General features: G+C 37.0%; 1 protein-coding gene across 1 annotated transcript in view; it reads right to left on the reverse strand.

Annotated features, from left to right (window-relative positions):
* The window catches only part of PCDH15 (protocadherin related 15), a 448902-nt gene that overhangs the window by 242302 nt on the left and 192856 nt on the right, over positions 1–13744 (reverse strand). Inside the window, exons 11-12 of the mRNA XM_060189089.1 lie at positions 7169–7248; positions 1227–1320 (exon numbers count right to left, since the gene is read on the reverse strand). Coding sequence (XP_060045072.1) covers positions 1227–1320; positions 7169–7248 — 174 coding nt within the window. The remainder of the gene's footprint in view (positions 1–1226; positions 1321–7168; positions 7249–13744) is intronic.

A 13744-nucleotide genomic window follows, 5' to 3' on the forward strand; every position in this document is an offset into this window, starting at 1 on the left:
GGGTCAGATGCATAATGGTTTTGCAAAGACACTCTCAAGCCAGAGGCTCTGAAGTCCCAGGTTCAATCCCCTACCCCAACCCCCAACCTCCCTAAATCAGAGCTGAGCAGTGCTCTGGGGGAAAAAAGAAAGTTTATCTAGAACTAAACTAAAACAGAGTTTCAGGAACAAAAGGAAGGAGGTATCAGCATCCCTAACTACAGACTATATTCCAGAACTATTTGCTAGAACAACAACAAAAATAGACACATAGATCAAATAAAACTGAGAGTCTAGAAGGAACTGTTACTTTACAAGCCTCCAGAAGTAACATTGAAGGAAATAGTTTCCATCATAGTAGAACTTCCATGAAAATTGTGACATGTTGATGGCCACAATATTGTTGTGAGACAAAGGTAAATTTATCCTTTCTCTAAACTGGGTAAGAATGAATTCAGGAATATAGTCAATTCAAAAGTTTCAACACCATAACAGAGCTAAAAGTTGAGACATTAAAATAGCCCATTAGGAAAACAATTAACTCCCAGAGGGTAAAAGAAGAACAAAGCTATCAGGTGAGGGAGTGGGATATGGAGTTCTAGAGTTCTGGTGGTGGGAATTGTACCCCTCTTATCCTACGGTCTTGTCAGTGTTTCCATTTTATAAATTAAAAAAAAAAAGAAAAAGAATTATTATTTTAAATTTTTTATTTATTATTTAATAGAACAGAGAGAAACTGAGAGGGAAAAAGGATGTAGAGCGAGAGAGGGACAAAGAGACACCCACAACCCTGATTCACCACCCATAAAAGTTTCTCCCTGCAGGAAAGGACCGGAGGCTTGAACCCAGATCCTTAGGCACTATAATGTGCACACTTAACCAGGTGTGCCATTGGCTAGACCCAGAAAAGCAATTGTTTCTTTTTTTTTAAGATTTTGTTTATTGATTGATTAGAAAGATAGGAGGAGAGAGAGAAAGAACCAAACATCACTCTGGTACATATGCTGCCGGGGCTTGAACTCAGGTCCTCACGCTTGAGAGTCAAGCGCTTTATCCACTGCACCACCTCCTGGACCACATGCAATTGTTTCTCTGAATATTTTTAAGCTACTCCAGTGTGAGAGAGAGAGAAGGAGAGAGAGATTCAATTCATGGTAACAATCATTTATTTTAATGTGTACAACTACATCCCGCTCTCAATTTCTTTCACACTCTTTTTAGAACTCTTCCTAAGAAAGAGCACTCACCCCATCAGGCCTGCCATCTGTTGCGGTGACGATGAGAATGTAGCGATCAGTACTTTCTCTGTCCAGTGCTTTTCCTAAGGTTAGAATCCCAGTTCTGGTAACCAAGAAAACAAACAATTATGACCCAGGAATTCATTATGTTTCAGGGTGTCTTCCTATTGTCCTGAATGGATTTCTTAGGTTTTCCACATTTCACAAACATAGCTTGAGTGCTTAAGATGCATGTTGAACATTTTAAAAGAGGCTTTTATGGTACTTGCAATTCTTAGCAATATTAAAAAATTACAAAGCAGTGAAATTAACAAAGTTTATTCTTTAGTCTCCAAGAAAACATTATAACACATAGGCTATTGGATTCCAGGAAGAAAGATACTTATCTCATTTTTGACTGTTTCCAAGATGAAATAATTCACTACTCTTTGTGGTCTCATAAGCCTGAGTTAAGGAAATGTTCTTGTATGTAATCTCTTTTACCTTTTTTATGCATTGTTACACACACATCCTTTATGGAAATGCAAAACATTTAAATGTCATCTCAGAAATTTATCATTAAAGGTTTTTTTTTTTGTTTTTATTTTTTCTTCACTAATTTGAAAATAATTGAAATGCATTATATAGATTAGAGAGTAGAGAATAGACTTCTGAAGCCTCTTATAGGAACTAACTTTGCTTTTATACTATTTACTATTTATTATTCCACAGTAATATTTATGAAAACATACTAATTTTCAAAAGAGAAATCAAATAATTTAGTCTTAAGAAGACAAAGGACTTGGAAGATAATATAATAGTTCTGCAAATGACTTTCAAAACAAAGGTTATGATGCTTTAGTTCAATTCCCAGAACCACCATAAAACAGAGCCAAGGGATACTATGGTAAAAGGCGGGGGGGGGGGAGGAAAAAGAAAAGATTTATATTGAACACTTATTTTAATTTATAAAAATAACTTTTTTGTGAGGCCAGGCAGTGTCACACCAAGCTGAGTGCACATGTTACAGTACACAAGGAGCCAGGTTCAAGGCCCTGATCCCCACCTGCAGGAAGAGAAGTGTCATGAGTGGTGAACCAGCTGCCAGTGTCTCTCCCCATCCCTGTCATATTCTCTCTCTCTCTCTCTCTCTCTCTCTCTCTCTCTCTCTCTCAAATATTTTTTAAAGATTTTTATTTATTTATGAGAAAGATAGGAGGAGAGAAAGAAAGAACCATACATCACTCTGATACATGTGCTGCTGGGAGTTGAACTTGGGACCTCCTGTTGAGAGCACAGTGCTTTATCCACTATACCATCTCCCAGACCACCCTGTTATATTCTCTCTGTCTTTATCAAATAAAGGAATAATTAATAAATAAATAAAGTGGCTCTTTTTCTAATACACTAATAGTTTTACCACTTTGCTACCCTTTTATAATTTAAGTGGTTTTTAATTCACCTGGTGTGTAAGAGCAAAGGAACACATTTTGGATCGTTTATCATACGTTCGAGTGTTTAAAATAGTACTCCTTCACTTTTACTCTTCAGAATTGATTCCTTCAAATAATCAAACTGTATTCTCCATTTTAATTCTTAACAGTTTGATCACTTAGAGTGCTCTCTAAAATGAGCTCAACATTTGAGGTAATTTAAGTCTTGGGATCTGATACTGTCTGTTGCTTTTATTTTTATTTATTTATTTATTTTTTTTTAATTTTAAAAAATATTTTATTTTATTTATTTATTCCCTTTTGTTGCCCTTGTTTTATTGTTGTAGTTATTATTGTTGTTGTCGTCGTTGTTGGATAGGACAGAGAGAAACGGAGAGAGGAGGGGAAGACAGAGAGAGGGAGAGAAAGATAGACACCTGCAGACCTGCTTCACCGCCTGTGAAGCGACTCCCCTGCAGGTGGGGAGCTGGGGTTCGAACCGGGATCCTTATGCCGGTCCTTGTGCTTTGCGCCACCTGCGCTTAACCCACTGTGCTACAGCCCGACTCCCTGTCTGTTGCTTTTAAAGTAAGGCTTCGTCAGTATCTGCTGTGGGGGAGAGATTATAATAGTATAGCAGAATGTTAAAATATTTGTATGGATATAATTAATCAGAGACACCCATGCTAATTGTTTTTATTGTTATAGTGGAATTTTAGCAATTCACACCACTTATGTTGTGGAACACAGAGTCAAAATCATTGAATTAAAATCAGTATAGACTTACTCTATTTTAGGGGTCGGTTGGTGGCACATCTGGTTGAGTACACATCTAAAAATGCACAAGGACTCGGGTTAGAGTCCCTTGTCCCCCACCTGCAGGGTGAAAGCTCTGCGAGTGGTGAAGCAGAGATACAGGTGTCTCTCTGTCTCTCCCTTTCTAGCTCCGCCTTCCTTCTCAACTTCTGGCTGTCTCTGTCCAGTCAATAAAGATAATAATTTTTTAAAAAAAGAATAGTTACTCAGGTTTTTTGTTATTGTTTACATAGACATCTAAACATTTTAAACAAATTGTATGATGAAGAAAAATTGACTTGGCTTCTTGTATGTTTGAAACACTTTGTCAAAATAACTGAAAACCAATTCCCAGAGTAGTTCATAACAAAAAAAAAAAAAATGTTTTAACAACTTCTCACTCTACTGACGGCTCAGATAATCTCACTCTAAGATGGCATTCAAACAGAGAAGTAAGACATTTATTTCTTTGAAAACTTATTCACAAAAAGTTAAATAAGAACTCTTAAAAACCTAATCATGATACAAAAAAAAAGTCCCTATTTCCTGTTTTGTCCTCCTAGCTCACCTTTAACTCTCCTAGTTCTTTATTGTATGCTCAATTGGAAAACAACTATTAATTTATATATTATTCTGACAGACCTATATTAATTATTAAACACTAAATTTTTATATGTATTAAGATGGAGATAACAGGATAACATTGCTTATGATAATAAGTGCTTCATGTACTAGGCAGTTGGACTCCGTGGAAGAAATAAAATACATAAACTAGGAAATGTCTTGGTATTATGGTTACTAATCTAACTTAGTAGTACACAGAAGCTTCCTCCTGTGAAATTCCAGATATATTTGTCCATAAAAAATATGCTGATCCATCATTCTAGTCCTATTCTCAAGTCTGACACCATTTTCCCTCCCTGGTTATACTTTTAGTCTACCTACATGTTAGCAATACAGTCAGGCAAAATATGCTTACCAAGGAACACTGTCAGACCAAGATACAGCTGGTGCATTTGGAAATAACATCCACCTTATTCCAAAGACAGAAGGTTCATATCTGTTAAACTATCAGTAATGATTCAACTTAAATATTATGTGATTGAAAATAAATAGTATTCATGGTCATGGAAAGGTCTACAGAACAGCCATGACATCATCTCCCCAGACAATAACTTGGGCCCACCTGCATATCAGATGTCAGGCTCAGGCAAAACTAATAATGTCACTGGCCCTTTCGAATATACCTAAAACAGACTTACTAGCTAATTCCAAAATGGAGACTCCAAATCTTCATCTGCAATATTCTTGCCTTTAGGTTCATGAGTAGTCAACAATGTGTATGGATTTACACGTTATTGCTTCTTTTTAGCCACCAGGTTCCAGATGCTACCATGATGTTAAATTTTGTAATTGTGCAAAAGAGTATATTGTTTCTTTACTACTTCACGGAACAAAAGCACTTATGTCCATGCAGAAAAGATCTGAGGCAGAACTGTGTAGCAACTGAGCATATACATCAGTTGGATAGCTACTTCACTATTGCAGAGGGGTAACAAAAATGTCTTTCTGGAAAACTCAATGCCTTCTTGAACTCCCATTACCAATTGACTCAGTACTTAGGATTCATGAACATTGTTCCTGATATGCTCAGACTGGTGGGTAGAATGACATTTATTAACATCTCAAAGAGATTTTTTAATTAAACTTTTTTTAAGATTCTTTTTTAAAATTAATTAATTTATATACTCCCTTTTGTTGCCTTTGTTGTTTTATTGTTGTTGTCATTGTTGGATAGGACAGAGAGAAATGGAGGTAAGAGGGGGAAGACAGAGAGGGGGATAGAAGACAGACACCTGCAGACCTGCTTCAACGCCTGTGAAGCGACTCCCATGCAGGTGGGGAGCCAGGGGCTCGAACCGGGATCCTTATGTTTGTCCTTGAGCTTTGCGCCACCTGCGCTTAACCCGCTGTGCTACAGCCCGACTCCCTAATTAAACTTTTAAAAATATATCTAAATAAATCAAAACTTGAAGGATTGACTGAAGAGATAATCAATACTTTTGAATTGTACTTAAAACAAATACCATTTGAATGACATTTTCTCAGAGCAAAAACAAGAAACTATTTTGTGTAGTTAGCTTTAATTTTAAAATACGTATGCATTTATTTCTTTTTACAAAAAGTTATTTATTATTGGATAGAGACAGAGAGAAATTGAGAGGTGTTGGGGGAGAAAGAGAGCGAGAGAGACAGAGAGAAACCTATAGCCCTACTTCACCACTTGTGAAGCTTTCCCCCTATAGGTGGGGACCCCGGGCTTGAACCTGGGTCTTTGAACACTGCAGTGTTTGTGCTTAACCAGGTCTGATACATGCAAGCTTTGTACTCAACGACTGAGTTTTTCCCCCAGTCATGACTGACTAGTTGAAAACTTTAAAGGGTTCTCATTAATTCTGTGTTATATCTGGAACTGAAAAGTTTCCATTTTGATGACTTTTACCTAATGAAATTGTGGGGACAAAACATAAAGTAAGTCTAGGCACCAGGCGGTGTGACTGAGAGCACATGTTACTATGCAAATTGACTCAGGTTCGAGACCCAGGTCCCTATCTGCATGGGGAAAGATTCATGAGTAGTGCAGCAGAGTTGTAGGTCTCACTCTGTCTCTCTCCCTGTTTCTACCTGTCCTCTGAATTTCTGACCATCTCTATACAATAAATAAAGATAATAGAAAAGTTTTTAAAGAATAAAGTAAGACTACAAACAGATGGAAATGTCTCATTAGAAGTCTATTCTCATAGGAGTTGAAAAATAAGATCAGTAGAGAAAACACTAAGCAGAACTTGAAATGGAGTTGGTGTATTGCACTAAAGTAAAAGACTCTGGTGTAGTTGGGGGGGGCAGGATGTCAGAGGACTGAGTGGGGGTTGTATTGTTATGTGGAAAACTAGGACATGTTATACATGTACAGACTATTGTATTTACTGCTGAGTGTAAAAAATTAATCTCCCAATTAAAGAAAAAACTTGATTCTGTTGCTACCAATATAGTAGTTAACATTTTAAAAAGGAAAATATTTAATTTGGAAATTGTTATTTTATTTTTTTCAGAAATACTTCATATTTATGCCTTTTAAGAAGCTATCTTTATTTATTGGATAGAGACAGAGAAATTGAGAGTAAAGGGAGATAGAGAGGGAGAGAGACAGAGAGACACCTGCAGCCCTGCTTCTCCACTCACCAAGTTTTCCCCTCTAGGTGAGGAGAAGGGGCTTGAACCTGGATCCTTGCGCATAGTAATATGTGCACTCAACCAGATGTGCCACCACCTGGCCCCCTCTAAAACTTTTTTTATTAGTGATTTAATAATGATTAACAGGTCTGGACATGCAGTTCCCACCACTAAAGTTCTGTATCCCATTCTCTCCACTGGAAGCTTTTCTATTGGAAATTACTTTTAATATTTATTTATTTATTCCCTTTTGTTGCCCTTGTTGTTTTATTGTTGTAGTTATTATTGTTATTAATGTTGTCACTGTTGGATAGGAGAGAGGAGGGGAAGACAGAGATGGGGACAGAAAAACACCTGCAGACCTGCTTCACCGCCTGTGAAGCAACTCCCCTGCAAGTGGGGAGCCAGGGGCTCAAACTGGGATCCTTACACTGGTCCTTGTGCTTTGTGCCACATGCGCTTAACCCGCTGCACTACTGCCCACCTCTCTGGAAATGATTTTTAACTTACGTTTCTGAAAGATTAAACACTCGCTGAGGATCTCCATTCTCAATGGCATAGGTTATTGGATCTCCCTCTCGATCAGTTGCCTTCAAAGGAAACATAGGTTTCAGTTACAAAATAATTGATAATATTACCATGCAATGGAAGAACCTAGAAATTTGAACCTAATATTACAGAATATATGTCATACTCTTACAACATAAAAAATAAAACCTAGGTTACTGTCAGAGTTTCATAACAAATCCCACCTTTCTGCCCTGTAATGGTACCTCACATTAGAAAGGATGAATATGAATAGTATCTTGCAGATGTTTCTATAATTTCAGTTGGTTAGAAAATTCTGAAAAACTTTTCAAGGTTTGTGTTTTAATTTGGCATAATTCCATCTCTATATTGTATACAATGTGTTACTTCTATGTAATATTTACAGTGCTAAGTACTAATTTGATTTTTTTTCTCTTTCTAGTAAAACTATATCAAGTTATTTAAGTGTTCTGGTTAAGAACTGTGAGTCTGGGGAACCAGGCAGTAGCACAGTGGGTTAAGCATACATGGTGCAAAGCCAAGGATCCCAGTTCCAGCCTCCCACTCCCCACCTGCAAGGGGTCTCTTCATGGGCAGTGAAACAGGCCTGCAAGTGTCTATCTTTCTTTGCCCTCTCTCTCCTCCTGTCCTATCTAGATTTCTCTCTGTCCTATCCAACAACAATGACAGCAATAACAACAATAACAATGATAAACAACAAGGGAAACTGAAAAAGGGAAAAAATAGCCTCCAAGAGCAGGGGACTCATAATGCAGGCACAGAGCCCCAGCAAAAACCCTGGATACAAAAAAAAAAAAAAAAAAAAAGCTTACTTTTATTTATTTATTTATTTATTTAATTTTTCTTTAAAAATATTTAATATCTTTATTCATTTTTTGGATAGAGACAGCCAGAAATCAAAAGGGAAGGGGGGAGATAGATAAGAAGAAATACAGTTGCAGCAAAGCTTCACATTTGTAAAGCTTCTCCCTACACGTGGGGGTCAGGGGCTTTAACCCAGTTCCTTGCACATTATAACATGTACACACAATCTGGTGTGCTACCACCCAGCCCCTAAGGCCTAAATGTAAAAGGAAGCTCAACTTTTTAACTGTGTAACTATTTCTCAATGACTTCATTAGTAAAATGAGAATTGTAACAATGAAAAAGCTAACAGATCTTGTCAATTTTAATTGAAATCTATGTCCAGGGACACAGATGAATATCTGAAACATTTTAAGTTTCAAACACATATTAACATCTTGGGGAACCAGAAAATAGCTTACATGTTATAACATACACTCTGTTATGTGCAATGACACAAGTTAAAGCTTCCAGCCACCATATGGGGCACCATATAAAGGGAAAGATGCATAAAGGCCCAGCCAAAACCCTCACAACAAAAGTGTGTGTGTGTGTGTGTGTGTGTGTGTGTGTGTGTGTGTGTGTGTGTGTGTGTGTGTAAAATTTTTCCTTTTTTCATTTTAGTCAGATGACAAAACTGCAGCTCCTGTGTTTGAGGTCTGGATTCCTCTCAACTCCAAATTAAGACACACATTCTATCTGAGTGGAGTCGGGAATTTAAAATACATAATGTCCAATGGTCATCTTTTCTAATGGGTCTGTAAGTCCCTTTAAAAGACAAGGCTATTAAAGAAATGTAGACGATGTAATAGAAACAAAAAAGGGGAACTATTTCTATAAGTCAGACCATGAGGAGAAGGGAAATATCTGAGGCATAATTTGAATGATATTATTTATAAATTACTAAACTGTACAGAATAATAGTCTTTCTGAATAACAGGTAAATATCTCATAACAGGTAAATAGCACATAAAAAGGGCTAGTTTTGTGAGGTCCTTTTAATGACTAAACAGAAACTCACAGTTTTGTGTCATCAATTCTATGCCCAAACCAGAAGGAGGTTGTATTTCTACATACAGAACAGATAGATGGCTTTGGTTAAGATTACACAGTCCTGGCCATACAATAGCCATATCCACTGTCAAAGTGAGTGAATCACCAGGATCTTGACTGGAACACATAACCTGCACAATTCAAGAATAAATGAATAATAGTATCACACCTAGTGTGTAGGTGACCATCAAAAGGCAAGTCTTCATTAGGCCCTTGATAATCAAGGCTGCCAGAAGATAAAGCATGGGAAAGGACCCCATGGTCTTTGATTAAATCTGCATCTTCCCCAGTTATGTCTGCAAACATTAGCAGAACATTCTGACCTGGCCTTGGCTTTGCTAGCTGTTGAATAGACCCAAATATATAGTAGGAGTTCATAAACACCAGGTGCTGCTTGAACTTATGTAACTGCTTGCCTATTGTTGAACTGATGATATGAAGTATATATACATATATTATCCTGAATAAAGTTTTCTGTGTCTCTGGCACAAGCCCTCCCTACCCCCAGATCTAGTTCCTCCTCTCGGGATCCCCGTTCAACCTTGCCCCGCGCAGGACGCGGCGGCGAGACCAGTGAGTCCCAGGTTTTATGTGTTTTTTTTTTTTTTGCAGATTATTTAATCTGTATCTCCTAAAATTTGCCTCTTCCATGAAATATTATCAACACATGATTTTCATATCATGTCTGTCTCTTATCAAACTCCTCAGTTTTCTTAGTTGATCTCTCTTCAACCATAAAATATATTCATGTTAGGGTAGTCATTTATCCTCAAGTATGTATATGTGTATGTGTATGTGACATACATAACACATATATCAGATTTATCTTTGTATCTGCAGTGGTATATAGCTGTTGTTAGAGAAATAATTGTGAGCACACATGTGTGTATGCGCATGCGTGTTGATAAAAGCCAAGTAGACTCTGACAGTTGTGGTTAAGTAACTTTTAGTTGAGATTAGTGATGATTCTTTCCTCTAGTGTATCAGATATAATTTGATACTGGATATTGCTTTTTGTGGGACAATTGCCATGTCAGTTGAGAGAAATTCCTCGAGGATTCTCCATTTTCCATCTAAATAATTACTTTCTGTCTCTGAGGTACCTTGAAATCATTCTTCAGCTTGGTTTGACCACTTAAATACCTCAAACCTTTAAGGATTATGAATGCCAATAATCTGCCTACCTCATGCATGTGTGAGACTGTGCTTTATTGAAAACTTTGAAGGCTCAGGATTTAGAAAGAAATCCTCATTTGATTGTTTTCTTCCATTTATCCTTTCAGTAAATCCTTTGTTGTTGTTTCAGAGTGTTTGGCAAAATGTGTGGTAATTAGGAAGGTTTCATCATTTTTCAGTCAACTAAGCAAAGAGAAATGGTGCTTTTTGTATCAAAATAATTAAATCTGTTACATGTCTTATCACTTCTATAATACCTATACCATTATTTGCCACAGCAATAATATGTGTATGTGTTGGGGGGAGGGGGTTATACTTAAAGAAAATCATGGGAAAAAATTACAAGAAACAATGATTCCTGGAGTATCTTGATTTGATGGTCTATGTATATGTTCCCTAAATACATTTATAAAAACTTTAAAAAATATTTTCCTCTTAAATGAATCTAGCCGTGCATATCTAACCTATAGACAGAAAACTAGAGGAGCAATCAAATAGGGGAATCTCAAGTTAAAACTTACTGACAAATTATGCATGTCAGGAACTATACTATTTACATATCTTATAATATTTAGGTCTCATATATAGGAATTGTATGAGGCTTGCAGTGTGCTAGTCTTCCTGTCACCATTCCAGTAGAGTATAGGGAAATTGTGAGGATGTAGTTGACCTTGGCAGGGCTTGACCTAAGGGGACATCTATCCTGTGAGTTTCTCTCTCTCTCTACTGAGAAGTCGAGCAAGGAGGGACATGGGACCCCCCCACACACACAAGTTTTGCCTCCTGTTATCAGACTCCCTGCCTCACAAAGCACCCTGCATTCCTGATACTATACCCTGCTGCCTTATCTGCATAACCATTGTTTTGCCTGAAAGATCCCCACCCATTCCATTCCTTTGATCTATCTTCTTTCTGCCATCAAGACCCTCCCTGCCTGTTGGGTATTATTAATCCTACCAGTTAAAAACCCTCATAACAATTGCTAAGGAAGTTCCTACCTTTCCCAGCTCCCTTATGACTTTCTCTGATCCTTTCCTAACCATGTATGGTATTGTCAAGCCACTTCCATTTCCAAATTGGCTCTTCCTTTTGCTGGGCTGGGGAGCACAGGTACAGAGTGGGAGGCTGACACTGGCCATTGTGGTTTGTGCAACGTGGCTTAACCAGATGTGCTACCTCCGGACTCTGGTGTGCTCAGAAGAATAAAGATTTGAATCGCTTTGCCACCACCAGCTCTGTTCCTGAGTCATCTCTTTCGTGTCGCTGAGTGAGTAGCAGCCCAAGCTGCCTCCAGTCGAGTTCTCTCCAGCCCAGAGAGTATGTGCCCAAGAAGAGATATCCCTAGCTAGCCCAGCATCAAGTTGCATGTATTTTACTCTATGGAAACATGCACTTATTTTTTTTTCAGTTTAGAGGTAATAGTAACTGGTATATCTTCTTTTTTTTAAAGAAAATAGAATTAAGTGACATATAATATTTTCCATAATAAAACATAGAAATTATTCACCCATAGTACAAAAACATCCCCTACAACTTTTAGTTTTGATAATTCACCAGTGGATTCATTGATTTGTTTGACACAAAAAGTACAATAGCAGTCGTCTTCCTTGGCATTATCCACCGCAGTTATAGGTCAGTCACCAGCTACAGTCAGTGGAGCTCTAGCAGGGCATGTATCATGTCCTCTCAGGCAAGCCACCTACTATATCATAAGAACAAATAAATAGTAATAACATCCAATGGTTTTCTTTTCTAGTGGGTCTGTAAGTCACTTTATGGAAGATAAGAAATGAAAGAAATAGGTGATATAACAGGAACAAAAGGAGGAGGATTTGTGGAATAGCACTTAAAAGATCCCTTCAGTAACTTAGTCACTATTTAGAAAACCATAATGTATTCGTACACTAATGTCAGCAACTAATAACTATCTAGTTCAAATTCATATCAATGATTCTAATGTATAAATTAATTCACAGAGGACAGGTTAAGAATTTTCAGTAATACCAAGATGATAAAGTAAATATGAAATATTGGTAAATCCACATAAAAGGTTAGAGAGCAAGTGATGTGGGAAAGGATCTTTCAGACAATTGACAAAGTGAGAGAAAAGCGCTCAAAGTGGAAATATCCCTAGTGAGAATGAGAATTATCTATCAAATGGGAGGTTATGTCCATCCTGTTAGGTTTGGCCTCAGACCTGAAAGTAAATATCTCGGGTTAAAAGACATGCTCATTTCAGGTAGCTAACATGTAATACAATCAGTCTTCAGTGTGCCAGTGTGCCTTTATATGTGTGTGTATATATATATATATATATATATATATATATATATATATATATATAAAAACACAACTAACCTTCTTCATGAAATATTTGCTTAAAAGACAAAGAATAGCTTCAAATATCAAAGGAGCTACTCTTTCCAGTTTCCTCAGCTAGATTGCAAGCTGTACCTGAACTGAGGTCACCCATTTTTCAGAAATAACAACAGGTCCACCGATTATTTATCCAAATAAACAGTGTGCTTAGGCACTGGAAAATGGGAATGTTAAGAAAGAAAACAAATCTTCTCTAAACTAATATTCTTTTCATGTTGAAGAACAGAGCCATCAAATAACCATCTGCTAGAGTGCACTTTATGCTCATAGGATGGTGCTGCACATTTCACAGGACATTAAGATAAAGTACCTGCCCTCAGGGATTTTAAAATGGATAAAAATCAACAGATTTAGATGATCTTTTCTTTTCTCACTTAGGCAAACAAGTGCTGATTTATGCTACTAAACTACTTGAGAGCAAGAACTAAATTTCTGAATTCCAACAGCAGTGTTTTCAAAAGTGTGTGTGCACTATCAGTGTGACATTATTGACTTTCTGACAAAAGTATGAATATTTACTAATATAGTTCAGTATAAGTTTATACATACTCTTTTTTCCCTTTCTCTCTTTTTTAAATATCTTATTTATTGGATAGAGACAGTCAGAAATTGAGAAGGAAAAGGCACAGAGACAGAGAGACACCTGCAGCCCTGCTTCACCACTTGTGAAACTTTTCCTCTACAGGTGGGGACCAGAGGCTTGAACCTGGGACCTTGCCCACTGTGATGTGAGCACTTAACCAGATGCACCACTACTCAGCCCTGATACATACTCTTTATGTCTAGTGGTATAGGTTTATCATTTATGATTCTGAAAAAAAAAATGTCCTTTTTGAAATAAGTTTGAGTAAAAAAAAGTCATTTATTCACATTTAAAAAGAATTAAGTGAAATACAATTATAGAATGTCTGTAAAGCATCTAAACTAAGAAAACAAAACAATTTTTTGCATATTTTTACTTTTAGTGGTTTTATTTTTAAAAGAGATCTCTGTTTTCATAAAAGAGAGAGAACAGAGCACTGCCCAACTCTGCCATTTTGCCATTTGGTGGTAGTAGGGATTGAACCTAGGACCTCTGGGATCCCA

This window comes from Erinaceus europaeus, chromosome 1, assembly GCF_950295315.1.
Source record: "Erinaceus europaeus chromosome 1, mEriEur2.1, whole genome shotgun sequence".
NCBI classification, from domain to species: domain Eukaryota; kingdom Metazoa; phylum Chordata; class Mammalia; order Eulipotyphla; family Erinaceidae; genus Erinaceus; species Erinaceus europaeus.